This window comes from Nasonia vitripennis (assembly GCF_009193385.2).
Source record: "Nasonia vitripennis strain AsymCx chromosome 1 unlocalized genomic scaffold, Nvit_psr_1.1 chr1_random0002, whole genome shotgun sequence".
In the NCBI taxonomy this organism is placed as follows: Eukaryota; Metazoa; Arthropoda; class Insecta; order Hymenoptera; family Pteromalidae; genus Nasonia; species Nasonia vitripennis.
The window spans coordinates 707,508-731,873 of NW_022279588.1; the positions used below are offsets into that span (position 1 = coordinate 707,508).

Here is a 24,366-nt window from a genome sequence, read left to right on the forward strand (position 1 = left end):
GAGTCACTTTTCTTTGTATAATTTCCTTATTTCTAAAATAAAGCTATAGGCTTGTCCCGGCTTTACTCTCTACTCCGTTTTTACGCCCAGGCAAGTCGTCTTTTTTCTCCCACGAAATTCATTGTGTTTGCGTTGATTTATTCACCCAAACTTCCCTCACTCATTCCACCATTTTAATTTAATATATATGTATATATAATTTGAACTCATTAGCTTTTGTTCAGAGACCTTTTTACGTCCGTAATCGAGGCACGAAAAAAAACTCATTTTTTTTAGTTTTTGTCATGCATTAACAGTTTTGCAGTTACCAATAAAAAGCATTGTAAGCTTAATATCGAATCCTTTGTGTCGTTATAATCCTACCGAGAAAATAGGGTTTACACCTGTCGTTATGTATATACTACGTAACTTCGATTGCCCTGACAGAAAAAGAAAAAGACTATTTCGTTTATAACTTATCTCTTACTAAGAAGGTACAACTAGTGCGATTGACCATGCCGTCAAAAAATGTGAAGTATCTATTACAGTGTCGTTGTAATCCTGTGCTCAACGTATCTTGCAGTTCGTTAAGACGACAATTTAGGCGAGTGTAGAAAACACCTCCTTTGCGTACTCGACTCTATATCGTCTATTACAGGTACCATTTATCCGTGTTGGCTATAATCTTGAAGCTATCGTAACAATGTCGTTGTAATCTACTATAGATCGTAGAACGTATACATAACTTTTATACAACTATCCGTTTTATTAATTTTATTTCTTTACTATTATGCTTTTAACTACTTTGATAATGTCGTTATAATCTAGTATTACCCATACAAACGTTGTTTTTGTAATCCTAAATTACATGCGTACATTGTAATTGCGTTTCTCTCTTTTTTTGTTTAGCCTACCGTAGAGTCACTTTTCTTTGTATAATTTCCTTATTTCTAAAATAAAGCTATAGGCTGGTCCCGGCTTTTTTCTCTACTCCGTGAGAGTTTGCGTTGATTTATTCACCCAAACTTCCCTCACTCATTCCATATATAATTTGAACTCATTAGCTTTTGTTCAGAGACCTTTTTACGACCGTAATCGAGGCACACAAAAAAACTCATTTTTTGTAGTTTTTGATTTATTACTGAAAAAATAAGTAATCAAATCACTTGAAATTTTAATAGGATATAGTTTGACACGTGACCCGTTGACATGATTTTTTTCGCGCGGTTATGATGTTTAGTTTTAGAGATATAAATTTAAAAAAACAATCACCTTTTTTCATTTTATCTGCCAAATAAAGCGGTCGATCCCGAGGATCAAACGAGAAAAAGTAGGTAATTTTATTCTCTTTCAAATGCATTATAGCTGAATTGTTTGAAACAATGGGATGATTGAATAAAACGCAAAATAGTGTTTTTCATAGATGAAAAAATGGCCATAGAAAAAATAATTGAGAAAATAAAAAAGAATGTTTTTCCTGAATTCAGAAGCTATAAATAGATATGCATATCAAATTTTATTGATATTTACGAAGTAATTCAAGAAATATTACGGTATACATACATACACATCCACACACACACACACACACACACACATCCATACGGATATTTTCTGAAAACACTTGATTCGAACTTCTAACACACCAAAAAGTATTTTCTAGAAGTTTTGATGAAACTCAAAATTTTACTATTACGAAGCTTCTAGGAGGAAGCAATATATTGTGCAACTAGGGGGGAAACGGGCTATTTCTAACGAGGGTGAGATTTGAGCACGAGTTTGAGTCGAGTCCAATTGTGGCGAACCCTGCTGCACTAATATGAGGGCTAACTGAAACCACTGTAACGTAAGAAAAAGTCTTTCATTGTCCTTGTCGTTCATTGTCGACTCATTCCGAAGAAAAAAAGGTATATGGTCTTGGATAGAGCATATAGTTGAGGAAGCTATAGATGTGGAGGTCGGTATTGCAGGGACGGGGTCGTCGTCGAGCTCGAACTGTGAGAGCTTGTGAAGTTTAAGACGAGCTAATAGATTTCCCGTGGATCGCGGTGTCGATCTCGCTCTTCTCTGTTGTGGCAGTCCTGCATGTCCTGAAGCGATTGGCTGGTGCCCAGTTTCCAGTCCACCAATATGAACCAAGGGTCACAAGATGTGTGCTGATGTAGAGCACGCTGTTGTTTACTCTCTGGTTTCACACGTCGTGTTTGTGATGATCCACGTGAGTGCTTGCGTCGAGTCTTGGCAGGTGTTCGGCGCCTAAATATTAGACACATTAATTTAGTCGAGAGGTACCCTAGTGGTAGCGCGAAGGTTCTTTGATAAACGCACGATCATGCACATAAATCACGCACAATCGCGCACAATAGACAGATTCGCGAGAGTTTTTGCGCACCACACAGCTCCGAAACACCACTGTTTTAGGCTATGTTTATGTTTACACATGACCGGACGTACTCTACTGCGGCGTGTGCCTCTGTCCTCTCAAATAAACACTGATGAACGATGATTTGTAAACGATGATTTGTAAACGATGCAAGAAAAACTAGATAAAGACAACTAGACAACTTCTAGTTTAAAAAATCTAGTCCTCTTTTCTCATATTCTTTGTGTAGATAGATGCTTACTTCGTGCGTTCGGCTCTCTGCAACTGCGATTTGTTTCGTAAAAGGCAGCGACGCTTAGCAGACACCTTTCTCACTCTTTTACTATTAGAGTTGCACATAACACACAAAATAAAAAAAGTTGTCTGCGCGAGAAATCAGACCTATATATCTTTATGTTTTTCGGATCGCTGAATTCGAATATAAGGTCAGTTAGGCCCCATCACGTCATGGTCAAGGTCAGTTGGAGGTCAAATTAAGAAGAAAAGGTTTAAAAAAATTAAAATGCCATATATTTATGTTTTTTTGGTCGCTGAATCCAAATCCGGAATCAGTTTGGCCCCATCTCGTCAGGTTCAAGGTCAGTTCAACGTCAAACTGAGAAGAAATGATTAAAAGAAATAAAAATGCCATACATTTATGTTTTTTCGGTCGCTGAATCCGAATCCGGGGTCAGTTTTACCTGATTACGTCAGGTTCAAGGTCAGTTCGAGGTCAAATTGGGAAGTAACGGTTAAAAAAATTAAAATGCCATATATTTATGTTTATTTGGTCGCTGAATCCAAATCCGGAATCAGTTTGGTCCCATCTCGTCAGGTTCAAGGTCAGGTCAAGGTCAAACTGAGAAGAAACAGTTCAAACCGATTAAAATGTCATATCAAAACTTTCCAAAAATGGAAAAAGATACCGAAAAATTGTAAAAAATCTTATTTAATTACATAATATCTTCCTTGTTTACAGAGAAAAGTTGCTTTCGTTTATATTTTTTTCTTATTTTGCTTTTTTTCCACTAGCTTAGTAACTCTCGATGTCTTTCTTTACTCCTTTTTTTCTTGTAACAAACTCTTTTTACTTCAAATGACCTATGCAATGGGTTTCTTTTTCTCTTTTTGTTATTTGTTTTAATGTCTCTCTTCAGTGTCCAGCAAAAATCTGCCATCATATTGACATTCCATTTTCCTTGGTATCGATTCTCCATTACACTTATATCTTGATGAAATCGTTCTCCCTGTTCTTCACTGACATCTCCTAGATTAAGAGGGAAGTAATCAAGATGGGAATGTAAGAAATGCATTTTATAACTCATCAAGCAACCCAAATTTTTGAAATTCTCCAACATTTGTTCAACTAGTTCCTGATAGTTCTCACTCTTTTTATTTCCTAAAAACTTCTCACGAACAGTTTTAAAACTTTGCCATGCAGCTTTTTCTGTGTCGTTTATTTTTGTGATAAATGTTTCTTCTTCAAATAGAGTACGAATTTGAGGACCATCAAAAATACCTTCTTTTAATTTAGCTTCACTTATTGCGGGAAACTTTTCTCCCAAATACTGGAAACAATCGCCATCTTTATCCAGAGCTTTGACGAACTGCTTCATGAGGCCAAGTTTGATATGAAGTGGTGGTAGCAGATAGTTTGATGGGTCAATCAATGGCGTACGTATAATGTTCCTCGATCCTGGTTCAAAATGTGTTCTAGTTGGCCATACTTTCTTAACGTAGTGATTTACCCTGTCTCTACTATCCCATAAACACAAGAAGCAGGGATTTTTATTAAAACCTGATTGTTGTCTAATGGTATTGGTATTGAAGTAGCCAATCAAAATGTAAACTGGGTGCCACAAAAAGTTTACAGTAGATGTTATACGATGGTAACACGCTGGGAAAGAGATAAAACAGAAAGAAACTTGGAATTTGGTTGCACCATTGAAACAGGTTTGCATCCATTCCCATAGCTCACTCGACTAAGCTGAAAGAGAGTTATGAAAATTTAGAAATTGTATTGGAAAAAATAAAGTACTTGGAACATCAATGGAAAATTTGTGGTGATCTTAAAATTGCAACCATGATCTTAGGACAACAATCAGGTTTTACTAAAAATCCCTGCTTCTTGTGTTTATGGGATAGTAGAGACAGGGTAAATCACTACGTTAAGAAAGTATGGCCAACTAGAACACATTTTGAACCAGGATCGAGGAACATTATACGTACACCATTGATTGACCCATCAAACTATCTGCTACCACCACTTCATAACAAACTTGGCCTCATGAAGCAGTTCGTCAAAGCTCTGGATAAAGATGGCGATTGTTTCCAGTATTTGGAAGAAAAGTTTCCCGCAATAAGTGAAGCTAAATTAAAAGAAGGTATTTTTGATGGTCCTCAAATTCGTACTCTATTTAAAGACGAAACATTTATCACAAAAATAAACGACACAGAAAAAGCTGCATGGCAAAGTTTTAAAACTGTTCGTGAGAAGTTTTTAGGAAATAAAAAGAGTGAGAACTATCAGGAACTAGTTGAACAAATGTTGGAGAATTTCAAAAATTTGGGTTGCTTGATGAGTTATAAAATGCATTTCTTACATTCCCATCTTGATTACTTCCCTCTTAATCTAGGAGATGTCAGTGAAGAATAGGGAGAACGATTTCAACAAGATATAAGTGTAATGGAGAATCGATACCAAGGAAGATGGAATGTCAACATGATGGCAGATTTTTGCTGGACACTGAAGAGAGACATTAAAACAAATAACAAAAAGAGAAAAAGAAACCCATTGCATAGGTCATTTGAAGTAAAAAGAGTTCGTTACAAGAAAAGAAGGAGTAAAGAAAGACATCGAGAGTTACTAAGCTAGTGGAAAAAAAGCAAAATAAGAAAAAAATATAAACGAAAGCAACTTTTCTCTGTACACAAGGAAGATATTATGTGATTAAATACCGCACATGACCAAAAGTTTAAGAAATCATCGCAAATTAATTTTTGATATAGATTCACTCTTATGCATTGTATTTCTTCTTTACAGGATTCCGCATGGAAAACACATGTATGGAAAAAAGATAGAAACTCACATGTAACATTTAAAAAGCCACGAAGGAAGTTTCACTTCAAACAGATCGCCAGGTTCAAATAACAATTGTTTTAATCTGTCTATTTACTTATAAATTTATAACAATTTTATTTATTTGATCATTTTTATCAAGAGGTGCTACAACGTCGCGCTAGCAAGTAAAATTATACAAGGTGTACGACACTACGACGGCATGGGTCGCGGTCCTTATATACTTTAAAATTGGTTGGTTAAACCTTAACAAAAGTTTTCCAAATGCACTTAGATAATTACTGTTGCACCTATATCGGTTACCATGCCATCTACTTAAAAGTTATTCACCTAATCTTTCTTGGGAAAAAGGTTTATCTTGAAAAATCAGTTAACAGCGAAATATTGCGGGTTAAAATTTAGCTCAAAATATTACTTTTCGTTCAAAGCATCCAGCCTCTTATGTGAAATTGTTTAGTAACCATCAGGTCACGTGGCTTCTGGAAATTAAAGGCGCAAAAGTTCAAACAGTCGAGGAAATAAAGCAATATAAGATCGACTTTTTGAGTAAGATTGTGGTTATTTGCGTTCGATTCTTAAGAGAATCAACAGACTTAACTTTAAAAAAATGCATTTTTGCATACAACAAAAATTCACAACTCAGTAAATATTGATGGAAATGAGTGGAGGGAGTTTTTAAGGCCGCTGAACACGAATATCGGGACGGCAACGGTCTTCAAGGTACATGGTGTCCAGGGTGAACAGTATCATTGTCGTTTCTGGGAATCATCTTGTTTATCTTCTGAATTGTCTAGTTTCAGAAGGTGCCTTCATAGTATTTGGCGTCTACGTATCAATACTGTTCACAAGCACTGCGCGCATATGTACCTTTTCTCTCGCCATTTCTGCCTCTGGAGCCTAAGTACGCTAGATATCACGACCTCAGAATCTAGCGCTGCTAGACCTTCGCTGCCACACACACACACACACACACACACACACACACACACACACACACACACACACACACACATTCTCTTACCTCGTAGATTCTCTACTGGGGACAGGAGAACGTTCGAAGTTGAACGGCCGAAAGCTATTTAAGCGTTTACACGTGAAGCATGTGTTGGATCTCTCTCTCTTCCCTCCTCTTTCTCTCTCTCTCGTTATACCGGCCAAATTCACACGTGTTTTTGTCGTGAGCGGTTATCAACTGTTTCGTCACGGCGCAATTGTACTTATACCGTTGCGAGTTAGCTGCGGTGCTCAACTAGTTTTACCCCCCTCCCTCCCTAGAATCGATCTATCGACCTGATATTAATTTTACTCCTATCCTAGGCTCTAGCCTCAGAGAGGGCAGCTTCAGCCCAAGTGAACTCTCGCTCGGCTCATCTCGCAGACGCTGCTCTTTTGCCAGCTGGCGCTCATTTTCTTCGCGCTGGCCTCACTCGAAGACCTTGTGGCGCGCATCTTCGGTAGCGTAATACGCTGCTCTTCCATCCTCGAACAAGCGCACCCAATCTCCGGCACACTGACGGAAGGCGTCGCCGCTCTTGCACATCGACTGTTTATACAGCCAGTACGCTTCGCCGTTCAGCCGGAGGGTATCAAGAGACGCTTTTAGCGCCTCCACCAACTTGTCGCGGTGTTGCTGCTAAGCCACCTTAGCTGCTTCCCCGCGCCAAGGCTTTCCCAGAGCCTTTAAGCCAGCCGGCGGCGCTGCTACTCCCGCGGTGTTGTCCTCGCGGTCGATAAGCTCTCACTCAAGCTGAGCAAAAACGGGGCGTCCTATCCTGGACGCCACTAGTTGCGGCGCACCTGGGCGACGAAGGCCCATCGTGGCCACCTTCTAGTGGAAATTTTACAAATTTTCAATTCTTACAACAATATACTACATTTTACATATAAAACCAATAACATCATAAGCTTCTTAGATATCCTATTGATAAAATATGCAGGCAAATTAATAACTGACTGGCACACAAATATTAGATTACGGGCCTAGGGAGGAAAAAACTCGGACAGTTAATATCTCGTGTAAATTGCCAAATTGGCAAACACGAGATATGGGATGTCCAATTTTCCTCCCTTGGTGCGTATACTATTTTTCTTTACACCAGTACCGAAAATGCACATTTCTCTCCTGGCGCCCGGGAGGAAAAGTGTACTTTCGGTGCAGATGTGGAGAAAACCAACATTTTCTGGTAGATTCCTAAAGTATATGTCACAACATCCCATACCACAAGAATTGTCATGGTATACAATCTTGTCGATAGAGCAATAAAACTATCCAACGAAAAATTCCTCAACAATAGTAGATTGTGCAACTAGGAAGGGAAATTGGCTTTTTCTAGCGAGGATCATGTCTTCAGCACGAGTGAGAGTCGAGGGCGCCTTAGGTGCCTGAGACATACACGAGTGCTCAAGACATCATTCTAGTCTGAAAAAGCCACCCATCTCTTGTTTCACATTGTACTTTTTGATAAGGGCATGGATAGACCATTTTTTATGCATGGGAAAGAAATAGAAAATTGAGGACTTTTCCATGCATATCATAAAGTTGTTTACTTTTTATTTTTTTTTCAAGTTTTTTCAAATTTTTTCAAATTTCTCAAATTTCTCAAATTTTTTCAAATTTCTCAAATTTCTCAAATTTTTTCAAATTTCTCAAATTGTTTCAAATTTCTCAAATTTTTTCAAATTTCTCAAATTTTTTCATATTTCTCAAATTTCTTCAAATTTTTCAAATTTTTAACCAAATCTAATAGGCGTTGGCCCTGTGTATAAGGTTTTTTCGAAACCCTTTATACGGGGCGAGTGCCTAAAAACGACAATACAAACGGCCTGGATCTCGTTATCGCCCACCATGTACATTTAACAACACCCTAGAATGATTTCTACACCTAGACACAAAAAAACACGAGGCGAACTGCCTAGACTTCGTCATCGGCCACTCCTTGACGCTATCATCATATTGTCGCTCCCTACAAAGACTAGCACAGTTCAAATTTTAAAACAAAATCTAGCATAACTCACGATTTGCCGCGAAGAGTATCACAGTTCAGAAATGCGGCCAAGAGCACAACTCGCGACATTTCTAAAAAAACGCTGCTAAGTCATTGGCAGCCTAGAGAAAGGGATCAAGAAACCATGAAAATCTGCATAAATCCGATTTTTAATATGGTTCATGCCTTTTTCTTGAGTTTTCGTTGGGAAGAGATTTTCAGTCATTAAGATTTTTCTCGGGAAATAATTAATGAAATAACTTGATATTTGTACACAAAATAGTTCTCATTATTCTTAATCACCATGCTTTTTTTAAAGTTCTATAGAGTAGTTATCAAGTTATAACGGTTTAAAAAAATTTTACTTTTTGTCGTATAACAAAAAAACGTTGACCGATAATCTGAATTCTCCGCAATAAAAATATAGGTAATTTTATTCTCTTTCAGTACATAATAATTTACTTTTATGAACTTTTCCAATAACTTTATTAGTAAAAAATGAAATCTTAAGACTAAAAAATCGCTATAAAAAAAACGCGTCTACAAAATTAAAAACGGACTTTTTTCCTATTATGCTATAGTAAAAACGAAAGGATGAGCATTGGTGGGTTGAAATCCACAAAGTAGAAACTGAGATACATCGGTATATGAACGTCCGCACACACACACGCGCGGACATTTTCCAAAAACACTATATTTCGACTAAAACTAAAAAAATATATCAAAACACATTTTTAACATTTTTCTAGATAAACTCAAAAAATTACTATTACAATGCTTTCTCTAGGAGGAAGCAAAAGTGACAATTAAAAAAAAATTTTTTTTAAATTATTGTATTTGGGAAAACAATTTTAAATTCAGTAAAAAATTGTAAATTGTGAATATTTAAAAATGTTTATTAGGGACTGTTTCGCAAAAATTGGGACATTTTTATAGAAAGTCGTTGTTCAAAGTTTAAGTTGTGCTAGTCTTCGCGGAAATTTTTGAGTTGTGCTAGTCCAGGGTGCGTCAAATGAGTTGTGCTACTTATGACGGGAAATTAGAACAGTAATACTCTTCGTAGAAAGCGATAATATATACTTTTTTTCTTCTTTCTTTTTTTTTCTTACAGTTTTAGAGATTTTAGTAAACATTTCGATTATTTGTAACGAGGTCCGAAATCACATAGATTCGCGCATCGTTGAAACGCGACGTTGCGCAAGCGCGAGGCAAGATTTGGGGCCTTGCGTATAAGTCGCGGTCCGTCGGATAGATAAGACTGACCAAATCGAGCGACGACCGATAGCATGCGAGAGAGTGAGAGTGTGTGTGATCACGAGAAGAAGATGTCCTCGCCAACTTCTGCTTCCATAGGGACGGACGACCTGGCCTGTCGATCAGCGACTGAACGAGAGGACGTCGGCTCCTGTGAGCGAGCCAACGACACCACCGGTGCAGAGTGTGTGAATGAGTGGTGCGCACCTACCGAGAACGGCGACAGCGAGTGAGTAGGGTGAAGTCCTTTCATCTGTACCGCGTCAGCAGTAGTAGCGGCTACAGCTTTGTTACTTGGTGCAGCGACATCAAGTAACGGCCTTCTCGTTCGCGCGCGTAATCTTCGCGAGATTCTCTCCACGCCGGTGACTCGGCGCACATTTGTAAAGAGACAATATTGGCCGCACAATATATCGTTATTTTGTTTTGTTTTAATCGGGACTAGCTTTATTTTCCCGAGTTGTTCTCTCCCGTTCCCTGCGTCCTCATCGCGAATACTGCCGCCTCCGCGGGCGTTGCGACAAGCGGTTGCAATGCAAAACTGAGAAGCCGACTCTGCACAGAAGAGTGTGGAGAGATAGCACACGTGCGAACACGACGTTCGCGAAGCAGCTCTCGCAGCGAGATGCGTTGCAACGCGGGTAAATCGCAGGCGTTGAGAGAGTTCTCCGCTGCACTGAGGGATTATGACCTGGTCGGTTATCGTCGAGTTTCCCCCGAAATCCAACCCTATTAAAATGATAGCTACATATTACATTATTAAGTCTTATGTGTTTCCCTATTTTTCTTTTGGGTTATGTACTCTTTTATTAAACATAAGCAGTTCTACACGAACAAAAATAATTGTACAAGTATTTTGCAATTTTTTTCATTAAGAATGATTGCAACTTGGCATGTCGAGCAAATTTTGGCCACAAAAATTGGATTTTGTTACACTGTGGCAATACAGAGTTCTTTCGAAATTTTTATGTACTCTGTAACGGGGAATGGATTTGCAAGGAATATATCGTTAAACAATAGAATCGCGCTCCCTCGTTGCGGCGGAGAAGTCCTCCACGACCGCTATATAGCCTCGTTGCATGCAGTTATCACAGCTGATTTGTGTTGTTGGGGTCTACGCATCGCCTGGTGCGTGCACGGCTGCTCAACTGCGTTTAATAAATTTAGATAACACCCACGGAGATGGCGGTAATCGCAGAAGGAACTAGATCGGAATCGTGCGAACAAGGTCAATAAATAACGTAAAAATCACGTAAAATAATAAGACTAGGTTATATTTTACTAGCGCGAAATAAGCGTAAATTTACAGAAATAAAATAGTATGCGAGTCGTCAACAATTTCGTATCCGTATACGCATCTATCGCGAGAAGTTTGCGCGCGCACCCTCACGTAGATAATACACACTCACACTTACGTGATCACATTCACTGCGCGTCACACTAACCTTATCTCTCTCGTCAGCGACGCTCCTAATCCCAGACAAACACTGCACTCGCATGCTGTACTGGACCTCTTGGCAGGAGGATCAGGATCACCCGGGTTCCGCGTCACACTCACACACTCTTAACTTGCTGGGCACAGCACACCGGGTTATCAAACTGTCAAGCTACGAACAAAATCGCGTGTTTACAGTACCTGGAGGATGAGCCCGCCCTCTCTCTCTCTCTCTCTCTCTCTCTCTCTCAAACAGGGGTTCTCTACACTCAGGGGTTGAAGAATATATTATGACATTTTTGTACAGCATAAACAATATTGAGTAACGATTATTTCAACCATTAGCCACGCCAGGCATATCTGTTCCTAGACCTACACGTTTGCCCCCTTCTGTAGATGTAAGAATCCGCGGTACGGAGTTCAAAGTAAAAACTAGTGTAAACTGATTGTTTGCGTCACCGGAATCGGTTATAAAAACATTACGTAAATTAAAACAAAAAATATTTTTTGAAACAAAAAATATCCACTAAAAATATTTACAGTATACACTATTTCTACTAAAAATATCATATATATACCATACAAAATCACAGACCAAAATTATTTTTTGAAACAAAAAATATCCACTAAAAATATTTACAGTATACACTATTTCTACTAAAAATATCATATATATACCATACAAAATCACAGACCAAAATTCATGACATTTTACTATATAAATAAGTGTTTTAAATCACTTGCCACGGCTTCGTGAAAGATCCGGACCGTCCTCTTTACTCTACCCAGGCTTAAAATGTACCTTAAACATGCCCCCTCAGACCTAATAAAAGACATTTCTAAAAAATATTAGTTAAATATTATTATTCATACGTTGTATACGTAGCTAATAAATTTAATTAATATTTTTTACACTGTACTTGGTGTTAACAACATTTAATTAATATTTTCCAGAAATGTCTTACATTAGGTCTAACGGGACATGTTTAAGGAACATTTTTAGCCCGGGTAGAGTAAAGAAGACGGTTCGTATCTTTCACAAAGCCGTGACAAGTGAATTAAAACACTTATTTATATAGTTAAATGTCATGAATTTTGGTCATTGATTTTGTATGGTATATATGTGATATTTTTTGGTAGAAATATTGTATATTGCAAATATTTTGACTAGATTATATTTGTTTTTTGATTTTGTTGAAAAGAAAAAAATGTTATCAGACGAATATTTTGTTGTTTTTTTTCGCAGGATTTAACCCAGGCTGGACCCCTTAAATTTCATTAGGTCCTCATAACCTCATAAAATCATAAAATTTTTAAAACATTCTGAACTTTAGTAAACGAGTTAGAACGTTTAACAAAAATAGTAATTTTCAGACATACAGGGTGAGAGACAAAGAATTTGAATCATACTATCTTTTCAACTAAATGGTTACATAGGCTACAAAAACCAAAGAACCCAGCCAAGGTGATCAAAACATCGTTACTTTCTCAAAATTTTAACTTAAACGAAGCCTTTTTACTCTTGAAATTGTACGACATAGAAAATCCATATTTTTTAGTTTTCGATTTTTAGATTGAAAACTAGTCATTAAAATGATTTAAAATTTCTACAGCAAATAGATATTATTTTTTATTATCGTAAATTTATTTAAATAGTTTGACAATTTAGTTTTAGAGATATTAAATTTTCTTTTGGAATCAACTTTTTTAACATAAAAATTAAACTGAACGGTTAATCTGGAAAATCGGGTGACTGTCAAGGTAGAAATCTCTCTCTCTCTCTCTCTCTCTCTCTCTCTCTCTCTCTCACTTTCTCTTTCTTTTATGCTACTCTCGGCCGGGGCTGTACCACTTTATGAGTTGGTATTAATAGCATTGGGTATCTGTTTTATAATAAGAAGAGAGAGAAATAGCAGTCGGATGATCGCCACTAGTTTCCGTCGGAAAGAAAGAGAGAGAGAGAGAGAGAGAGAGAGAGAGAGAGAGAGAGAGAGAGAGAGAGAGAGAGAGATATTAGATTAGATTAGATAGTTTTTATTTGCCTACATTATGTTGTACAATAATAAGATTCAGCATTATGAGATGAAAGTAGAATACAGTAAGTTGAGGCTTTTTTAGATTATGTATAGTGTAAAAGTGTACCGATGGTGAAAATGAATAGCGCGAGAATGAGTAGGTGTGTGCGTGTGCATGAGTTATGTGTTTTCGAGTTGAAAGTAGTAATCTTTAGCAAGTTTTCTGGAGGTGACAGATGAGGTGTTTCTGATGTGAGATGGCAGGCTATTCCATAAGTATGAGGCTCTGATATGAAACGAGTTCCTCAGCGTCTCAGTCGCGAAGGCAGGTATTTCCAGAAGTGTCACCTCGCCCCTCATAGGCTGGAGCGAGACGCGGAAGTCAAAAAAGGCCAGTACGTATGATGGTACGACCGAGTTAAACATTTTACGAAGGAAGCAGACTGTGAAGTACTTCCTGTGTCCATCAGTGGTTAGCCACTGCAGCTCCCGCCTGTAAGGGGAGATGTGCTCATCTCTCCTTTCACCATAGACGTACCGGATTCCTGTATTCACGAGCCTCTGTAGTTTTAAGTTGAGTTCCTGCGGCAAGTCACAGTATACAAGAGAACAGTAGTTAATGATCGGAAATAGGAGTGCTTGCACGAGATGTTTGCGCAATCTGAGATTGGTACTCTTTCTAAAAAAGTAAAGCCTGTACATTAGCGAGTGAGCACGTTTACACACTTGTGTAACGTGCTCCTTCCACGAGAGTTTAGAGTCAAGCACCAGTCCCAGATTACGCACAGAGGATTCAAAACTGACCTGGCACCCCCGATATTAATGAAAGTGTTAGCTGTTGAGGGAAGTAGATTTATGTAGTATGGGGAGCCCAGGACAATTGCTTTGGTTTTTGTAACATTAAGTTTAAGCTTGTTTTGTGCAGCCCAGCTCATTATCCTCTCGGCATTAGCACTCATCTTGTTTGATAAAGAATCGAGCTCCTCGAGGTGGCAATGACTGTAAATTTGCAAATCCTCCGCGTACATAGGATGGGAAACATCGGAGTCTAGACAGAAACTGATGTCGTTGATGTACAATGCAAACAGCAGGGGACCTAAGACGGAGCCCTGCGGGACGCCGATGCTAAGACGCTGCAAAGAGGAACGCTCGCTATTGTCACCAACGACGGCTTGCTCTCTCCCAGTGAGATATGAGGCAAACCAGCGGATAACCTGCTTAGAGAAGCCGAAAGTGGGTAGCTTCCTCAGGAGCTGGACGTGACATACAGTGTCAAACGCCTTGCTAAAATCAAAGAGAAGAAGGAGTGTAACTTTCTTTTTATTTATCCCGACCCTGACATCATCAGTTAGCTTAATTAGGCCAGACTGAGTGCTGTGGCCAGTGCGGAAGCCTGTTTGATAGTTCTCTAATAAGAGCCTTGATTCAAGGTATTGTGAGACTTGCCTGTGAACCAGCCACTCCAGGGCCTTGGAGAGAAAGCAGAGAAGTGAAATCGGACGGTAGTCAGTCAGGGCTGCTGGTGAACTGACTTTGTTGAGTGCACGCACAAGTGACAATTTCCAGGCAGATGGGAAACGGGTTTCGCTCAGAGACAGGTTGAAAATGTGACATAGTAGAGGAGCAAGAACTGGCAGTGCTTTTGAGCTAACAACCTGAGGGATGCCGTCGCTTCCCCTGGCCTGGGTGTTGAAGTGCGATACTGCAGCCCACACGTCCGATTCCGTTATGGTGCTAAACTCGAAATGTTCCGGGAGGTCAAGACTTTCCAGGGTTACAAGATACTCCTCAACAGCAGGAGCTAATGGATCATTGGAGATCGAGCTGAAATGCTTGTTGAGTTCATCTGTGCTAAAGCGAGGTGGCAAAGGAGCCTTAGTGGCAGAAATTCTAAGTTTCTCCAGCTCTCTCCAGATCTCGGCAACATCAGTCAAGGTTGACAGGCGTGAATAGTAATAATTCAGCCTGGCTTCCTCGACCTGTTTGTGAGCATTGTCTCTAGCTAGTCTGTATAAGCGGAGATCTGAATCAAGCCTGGAGTCTCTGAAACGGCTGTAAAGTCTCTCCCTCTCAGATACAAGGTCACGAAGAGCCGTGGTGAACCACGGGTGACGTTGTTTTCTCGGTGTTACAGTCCGTAATGGGGCGAGATGATTAATGGCGTTAGTGAGGTTAGCGTTAAGTGTAGAGATGCATTCGTCAAGTGATGAAGCGGTGAGGGATGACCAGTTACGTGCGCTAAGAAAGTCCCTTAGCTTCTCGGCGTTGATTCCCTTAAAGTTTCTGTAGGAGTATGTGTTAGGTACGTATCGTGGAATCTGTACGTCGAGAGTGGCCGTGATAAGGTCATGTCCATTGATGAAAGGTGAGTCTGTCTTCCAGTGTGACAACAGGCGATACTGCTTGTCGATTAGACACAAGTCAAGCCAGGTATCCGAACCCTGTTTATGATGCGTGGCACCATAGGGGACAGAAGAAAGGGAATTTTCATCAATGAAGGCCTTGATGGACTTGGCATCTTCAGATGAAGAAAGCTGGTCAGAGTTGAAGTCTCCCATTATGACCTTCGTGGACTAATTGTGCATGTGGGTTGTTAGCTGATCTATAAAGTTAGAGCCTTAGAAGAATGAAGCGTGAGGAGGACGATACACAACCCCCACGAAGATGGGAGAGATTCCCTTTGCCAATACCTCGCAGAAGAGATATTCAGGCTTATCTGTCTCGCCAGACCATTCACCATCAGATGTTGAAATAACGCTAGCCGTCAGTGATTTATGTATGTAAAGGGCCACACCTCCTCCGTTTCTGTTTCTGTCCCGTCTGTACAGTAGGTAGTCATCCAGTGAAGGGATGGACGTTACCTTGTCGCTCAACCAGGTCTCGGTAACAGCTATTACGTGGAATGGAGAGCGAGTGGATAAGAAAAGCCTGATCATCTCAATGTGACCCGTAAGCGAGTTCGCATTAAAATGACAGACTCGTAGACCTTCGGACAGAGATACCTTAGAACCGGATGAAGACATGGCAGATGAGATTGATGGTGGATGTGGTGGAATGATGTGTTTGTGTTGTAGCCTCAGTGTTGAACGATGTCGGCAGCAGGCGGGAACCGGGCTAAAAAAGTCTCCAACTCAGCGTCGGTGTTGATGACGGTAGCACGCTCGCTGTCGTCGTTGCAGCGCATGTAGAGTCTCCCATCTCTGATGAACGTTCGGCAACCCTGCCTCTTCTTGGCCTCCAGTCTGGCCCTAGAACGCAGCTTGTGGACGTCAGAGGGGAGCAGCTCGTTGATGTTGATTGTCGTTGACCTTGATGGTCAGGGCTCAGAGCTTTAGCTTCCTCCAGCAAGGTGGCGTCCAATTCGCTGGTGTGCAGCTTGCGTTTCCGGGCTTTGGCGATGACGATCGAGCGTGCAAGCGCGCTCACGACTGAGAAAGCGAGGAGATGCAGCGAGGTTTCACGGGTGTAGTGCATGCCCGTGACAACAACCACACTGTTAGAGGTCTGCTTTTGTCGCCTGACCTCTGCCAATTCACTGCGCAGGCTGCAAATCTCCGCAGCGCTGGGCACAGTGCTGCTGCTGTCCTGCTGCATTATCGGGCTCCTCGATGAGAGATCTTGAATTTGTGCCTGCAGCTCGATGATGGTGGACTCAGCATTTTGTATGCGGGTCTTGAGTGCAGGCAGCTCATCGAGGGCTTTGAGTCGCCTCTCAATTGGGCCCAGACGCTGCTCAATTTTGGAGATCCTCTCCGACACGATGTTCTGTGTCTTGAGGGCCTGCGTTTGAGCATTGCAGTATGTCGTCAAGGGCACTGCGAATATCCCTCAAGGCAGCCTCAACGGACGGCGTTGATGTTGTCACACCGGCCGAGCGGGCTGGTGAGGGATTTCTCGACGTGTTCGTTGATGGTGGTGCTGACCTTATCTTCTTGTTCCCCGGCTGCTGCTGTTTGGGAGTGCTCTTGCCTGCTGATGTTGTTGCAGTTACTCCCGTTGCTGATGTTGTAGCAGAGGTGGACTTAGTCCTCACTTTGGCACCCGTGGCGTTGTTTTTGTCTGCACATGGGAGACAGGCGATGGTCTGCCTGTCATTCACCACGATGGCCTTCACGTTGGTTGTGTTCTGGCACCTGGCGTGGTAGTACAGACCACAAAAATCACACCTTTTGGGGTCTTTGTGCTGAATAGGTTGTGTACAGCCGCTGCATGACTGAAAAGGCACTTCCACACTCTTCTCGCCGTTTGAACTCATTTTTTGTCGATAACTTACTAGCTGTCGGTAAAGTAGATATTTGTAGGAGGATGATAAGTTATCAACGGAGTGAGAGAGTAGATGTTGTAACTCTTACGGCTAGATGGAGCGTTAGTGGAGAGAGTGTGAAAGTACCGACCTCGAAAAGTGTGAAGACGCCGTGAAGATTCTCCTGCGAGGCAGCAGATGTCGCCACGATGTTGATTGCAGTGAGAAAGAGACGCCGTGCAAATGAGAAATCAAGCCAAGCCCAGCCAAGCAGTTTTGGAAGTTAGGGGCCTTGTAGAAAGTTTGCAGTGGAAATTATAAAAGAGAAAAATTGCAGCCTTCGGCGATTTATATATCGATGTGAAGGTTGCAAAGTGAAGCGTGCAACTATCTACAACAGAAGAGGGCCCGAAGGCAAGGAGCAGCAGAAAAACAGTACAGAAAAAATGATGTATCAGCAGAGCTGTCAACTGTACTCACCAGAGAGAGAGAGAGAGAGAGAGAGAGAGAGAGAGAGAGAGAGAGAGAGAGAGAGAGAGAGAGAAGAGAGAGAGAGAGAGAGAGAGAGAGAGAGAGAGAGAGAAGAGAGAGAGAGAGAGAGAGAGAGAGAGAGAGAGAGAGAGAGAGAGAGAGAGTAGCAGACCACGCCACACTATACTGCATAGCTTCGCCACCAGCCTCAATACTACAATTCCGCCGGTCTACACACATAAACTACGTGGAAGAAGCCAGCGTAGCGCCGAACTAGCGTGAGCGAAGAAGAGAGCGAACCGCTGGGAGGGGGAAAACTGCATCCTGCGGGCCCGCTTGCAGCTCACCGATAAGCCGAGCGTGTGTGTGAGAGTCGACGTATGAGTATGCGAATTATTTAGCCAGAATGAGATAATCTACTTTGTAAATCAAAAATTATGTACTGAATGAAGGAGTGATACTGACTCGCGAGAGTGTGTTTCTGAGCAAAATGTTCTGCCAGAAAACTTTTAAAATAACGATAAATTAATGAAGTATGTATAGCGCATGCGCGCAATTGTATGCGAGACCTCGAGTCGAAATTCGCCGAGGTGACTCAGAGACTTGAATACGAGACTCAGAAGAAAGCAGTTGACGATTTGTAGATAATAGATTAGGTTTTGGAACACAGCCTGGAACAGACCCCCCCCCCTCCCCCGGTATACCGAAAATTAAAGTAATTTTTTGTGTTCGCGACGGAATTTTTAGAGCACGAGACATCATCCGAACAAGAGGAAGGAAGATTAGCAGAGAGTATTTACAGAGGTAGACCAAGTGAAGTATTCGTTTAAGAATTCCATAGCCATACTGCCGGGAGTAGGCTTGCTCGATTCGCGGAGTCATTCTGTGTAACCGTCGGAAGTTTCGTTTGCGAAAGCGTATCACTCGGGTTTAAGTTTGCCGCCGAATTTCAGTCAATGCTTTGTTGTGAACCGCATAACTAACTAAAAATAAAGACGTGTAATTTCAGTGTGTCAATATAAAGTGTCATAATTTTTCTTCCGACTTTATCCACGGCCGAATCTCCTCAGAGATAAGAAGTCTCCATTAGCCGGCAACGTGTTAGTGAATTTTGTCTAAAGTTAAATTCGTTTGACCTGGCGCTCGTTTAATAAATACGGTCGGGTGATATTAAAGCCAGTATTAACGAGTGAATGGCGTAATCTCACGCCCGGATTTCCCCAAAAATCCACAACGTTACAATCTTGCGGTTAAAAGTAAGCGATTTCATGCTCTTTCAGATATACTATTGTTGAATATATTGTATGAAACAAAAATAAGCGAAAATATTTTTTCAATAATCGAAAAATGGCTATAATATGGCCATAAAATGGTCAGAATCATACAAAAAATGTTACCCAAATTCAGAATCAGAAAACATATATGCATGTCAAATTTTATTGTAATCGGTTGCGTGATTTCAGTATTATAACGGTTTACATACATAGATACACACACCCGCCCAAATATATATATATATATATATATATATATATATATATATATATATATATGTGTGTGTGTGTGTGTGTTAGTGTGTTTGTGTAATTGATGCTGGATTTATAACGAATTCAAATGGTAGGCGACGCGTTCTATTATTAAACTAGGAATTCGATTTTCAGTGATGCCCTGGAGCCTTTTCTCGTGCCCTATCCACTTTGCTCGCTTTTGTAATAATCTTATTAATTTTTTTGAAATATTTATTCCATAAATAGGAAATTTCTGATAGATTTTATAGGCTCCTTCATGGTGAAGCAATAATCGTCGTTTTGACAATCGGAGTAATGTCGCTGTAGATTTCTCGAATAAGTCGGCGTAAGATATTCGTCGAGTCCAATAAGTTTTTTGCATTCTTTGCCATTCTTGACAGGCTTCTATGTAATTATTATAATGTTCAGGGTAAACGTTTTCAAGGGTGCGGATGTCTTCACTATTTACGACTCGCCCTTCTTCCGTATCTCTCGCTAATAAAGGAAGAAAAAATGATATCGCTAACCTGGGTATTTTATTAGAGTATAGATAACATACTAATTCTCCTGAAGGATATAATATTGCTCCAGTATCAGCTAAAGTTCTCACCTTTATATAATTATTATTCCAATATAAATATTAGAACTCCTCTCCATAATGTAAAATTAGTTTGAATAGGAACAAACCTGGGAGGATAAATTTTATCCTCCCACGTTGGTTCCTATTCAAACTAATTATTCCAATATGTTATTCTTAACGCAGTGTTTCCGGTGCAATCTCTTTTATTAACATCGATTTTACTTTTTTCTAATGATAATTTTATACTCCCGTTGGTTCCAAATTCAGCAGCTATGTGCAATAAGCCGTCTCCGCTTCTTGTTGGTATTTCTACATCTGCCCCTTCATCGAGAAGTAATTCTAGTGTATGATCATTTTCTTGTAGTATAGCTGTCTCTATAGCATACCTTCCATCACGAGAGCAAGAGTTTACTGGTATACCTTCGTCTAATAACAATTGTACATTTTCCAGAGAATCTATATAAGAAGCACTCGCAGCTCTTTCCAATAACCAATGTTGAGAACTAATTGGCAATTCCAATTTCTTAGCATGCATAATGAGTAACTCGAAGATCTCTGTGGGTCCATTGGCAGCTTGTCCCATGTGATTAAATTTTTTTATACTTGTTCCTGCATCTACCGCTTCTCGATCCGATCTTGCTATAGCATCTCCTAATCACCAGAGATACCTTCTTTGAGTAATAATGATAGAAATCTTTTATCTTTATATCTCACAGCCTGACGCAGTGAAAGGTAATTCCATATTCTGTAGTTGTAAAGACTTGCTCCTAATTTAAATAATTTTTCTAAAATGTCCAGACGCTTTTCAAATAATGCAGAATGAATAGCAGGGAGATGGCAGTCTTTTAATTTAGTATAATCTACTTTGTATTCTAACAATAAATTTATCATTTCCTCGTGTCCCTTGTTTATAGCGTGGGTAAGAGCACTAGTCAAACATAATATGGATTTGTGCGGATATACCTCCAAACAAAGCCTGACAGGTTCTAGATCCGAAGATCCCACGAGTTCTTCGATTATTTCCCTCATCTCGAAGGTCTTATCATCAGAGCCAATAATCGAATTAAAATTTTAGTCATCATGATAGTTAATTTCTGTCGATCTCCCGAGAAGATGAATGAAATCCACATATGTGCTAAACTTTCCCAACTGCTGCAATCTGTGGGATAGAAAGAGTCTAGGTGTCAGACTTATTACTAACTTATGAGGTGTTTATCAATTCTTATTTGTATAACGTATATCTATTATCGCTGATTAGTCTAGACTTAGATAATAGGCTATTTGTTCTATAATTAAATCAGGGATACACTCGTATGTTATTTCTTGTAGTCTCTCTTCGTGTTCTTTCCGTATTATCCTTTTATTAATAATTTGTTGTATAGCTTGCATGATTAGAGAGCCGTATATCGGAAATTGATAAGGATAAATTTCTGCATCACGGTTTTGGAATGCACATGATTTAGCAATATATAAAAAGAAGTTCGTCGGTTGCTCTATTAATTGTTTAAAAGTGACTCCTGTGATAAAATTTTGCCTTGAGATTTGTTGCCATTCGAGACATACTTTTTCGTATTTATTATATAATTTCGAGTAGCATTCTTTTAACGTTAGTTCATCTTCTATATTAATGTTTTGATTCTCTACCTTTCCTCTTGCTAATAATGGAATAAAAATCTTCGAAGTGTTCCATGACAATAGTTCGGTTAATATCACATTCTCCTGTATCTAGAATCATTTCAACTGCTTGGGTCGTGCCGAATCTTACTGTTATGTGCAAGGCATTTTCTTCCTGGCTTGACGTGGTTTTTAAATTGGCTTTATGCTCGATTAATAATTTTAATACTTTATCATTATGATGTACGATAGCGGCTACTACAGGACATCTTCTATTTCGCGTCAATGAATTTACATTTAATCCTCTTTTTAGTAGTAATTCAACGTTCTTTGCAGCGTGAGGATGTGGAGCGGTAACCGCTTTTTCGAGTAGATATTCACTTATGCAAGATTCGCGCTTAGTCTTTTGTGCATGATTTAATAATAATTCTAATATTTCGGGCTTAGTTCTAGTGGCTCTTTCTAAGGGTGTTTGATCGATATGATTTATTATATTTGGGTCGGCGATAGCTTCCAATAGCAATTGAATAACCGGTATATCATCCCAATCAACAGCGTGCATTCATGCCGTATACCCAAAGGTGTTTTTGCATTAACGTTTATGCCGGTTTTTAATAATAGACCTAAATAATCTAAATTCTCACATTCCATGGCCCTTTCTAGAAACTCATGTCCTTTGTACATCAATAGATATTTACTTACCCCCAAATTTATTAATTGAGTAAGAATATCGATACGTCTGTACAAAATGGCTACTCTGATCATTGACCCTTGTTTCTTTTCGCAACGTATCGACCAATATATGTAATATTCTTTTGATAATTTCTTCGTGATGATCTTGAATGGCTAATATTAAAACCATGTCTAGACTGGTTTCTTCGAGTCTAGGATATGATTTTAAACAAGCTTCTATGATGAATGGTTTATCATTCAATAGCGCTTGCCGCATAATACTGGTCACTTCCACCGGTTGCAGAACTAGGGACCATTTGTAAATCAGATCTCGTGCTTCGCGTTCGCATCCTTGTTTTAGTTTTATCTTGAGGTATAGTACTTTTCCGTATCGATTAGGTGTTACTCTCAACAGTACTTTGTTAATCTATCTCCAAAAGTATACAGCCATCATCGAAACTGCGAGATAATAAGGAATAACGAATCACTATTTTGTTCCTGACTAAATCGGATTAATATTTCTCTCAAGATTTGATAATTAATTATAATTGATACCTAGGTAGTTTATGCAAGAGGTAAAGATTTTCTTTTCGAACTCCGAGTTTTTTTTTCGATTTAGTGAGTTTTCTTTGTTTTTAATTTGCAAATGGATATGAAATTTCGCAAGGCCTCTAATCTTTCCGTGTGTTGTTGGTCTCTTTTCTCATTATTTTCAATTTTTTTTATTAAGGTTTTCTTTATGATTCTGATTCAATCGCCTTACTACTTAATTTTTTTCGCTCGCTAGGTAGTCTACAACGCATGCGTGAGTTTCCCCTGTGCGTGGGCCCTTCTCGTTGCACAAAATCACCTTTTTCCTAGAGATGGCGTTACGAGTTTTGTTTCGGGACTATAATCAACTGAATTTGATTTAAGCAATAATTATTTTGATTGTTTAATTTTTGGGGTGATGATTTGATTATAATTTTAAGAATGTTCTTATTTCTTACTTATTATTGTTTACAATTTTCATTTATTAATAATTCTGAATTTTAACTTTTCACTTTACCCATTATTTGTAGCATTTTTATAATTAGGGATGTTCCAGAAAATTGTTGTTGTTTTTAATTTTTCAGTTTATTTATTTAATTTGTTTATTATTGGTTTAATCTCTATGTGTGCTTGTAGTACCACTTGAAGTCCCTTCTTTGGATGGAGAGTGGTTTCTCTCTGTTTGCCATTCTTCTAATTCCACTTCTCTTGACGTCTGGAAAATTTCTTTTCTCGACATGGCGTAGTGTATTTTGTTTTCTATGATCAATTGTGCAATATTTGTTCTTGGTCATTTATAAATTAATGTTTACGCGTGTTGTGCTAGCGTCGAATCATTCGATCTAAGTGAAATAATTAAATTTAGTGAAAAGTATAGTGATTTGCTCGCAATCGACGTGCGAAACAAAGACCATGACTTCATGTGAATATCAGTGCCTTTATAATTTTTGCATTGAGTCCAGAACGAAGGAACTCTTTCCGACTTATGAGGAGGAATTGGTAAGTTTCTTAAATTTTTAATTATTATAAATAAAGAAAAATTTTTTTTTTTTGAAACTCTTGGTTTTTCTTATATCTCAAAGGCTATAGCCGGGTTACTATGGTGAAATGGCCCCCTTGGAAAATGTATATATGTTATATACCATTCGATGGGGGATAAAAAAAACTCCCATAGCCAAATTTTTAGCTCTCTGCCTAGTGCGCATGCGCAGTAACGTCGATAAACGTGTTTTTTTGATTTTATTTTTTTCTGAAGTCCCTATAGGATAAAAATTTTTTAAAAAATTCACATTGGTGTATTTTTATGTCATGAATAACTGCAATTTTTTTGGGATTACATAACCTCAAATATCGGATCTAAAAAAATTATTAAAGTTTTCAATCGATATTTTGACCCCCTTGTTTTTGAGGTGCAACTTTTTAAGTAGACTTTTTTTGTGTACTTTTTCCCGTTCTTTACGATGGCACTAACGTTTTTTCCTTAAAAATGGTGGCACAACTCGATTTGAGCCAAAAACTGATTTTTTTGCCATTTTTTCGCGTTTTTAGCTGGTTATGTTACAATTTAGTTACTAAAGTGACTCCTTTTGAGTAGTTTTGCATATCTTCCCATGAAAACATAATCAAATGAAATATTTTG

The 24,366-nt window shown here is 39.2% G+C and overlaps 1 protein-coding gene across 12 annotated transcripts in view; it reads left to right on the top strand.

The window, feature by feature from the left end:
- The window catches only part of Nos (nitric oxide synthase), a 1,339,001-nt gene that overhangs the window by 543,021 nt on the left and 771,614 nt on the right, over positions 1–24,366 (top strand). For all 12 annotated transcript variants that reach the window (XM_032601207.1, XM_031933451.2, XM_032601209.1 and 9 more), the window contains 1 exon segment: positions 5,385–5,482. In XM_032601207.1, coding sequence (XP_032457098.1) covers positions 5,385–5,482 — 98 coding nt within the window.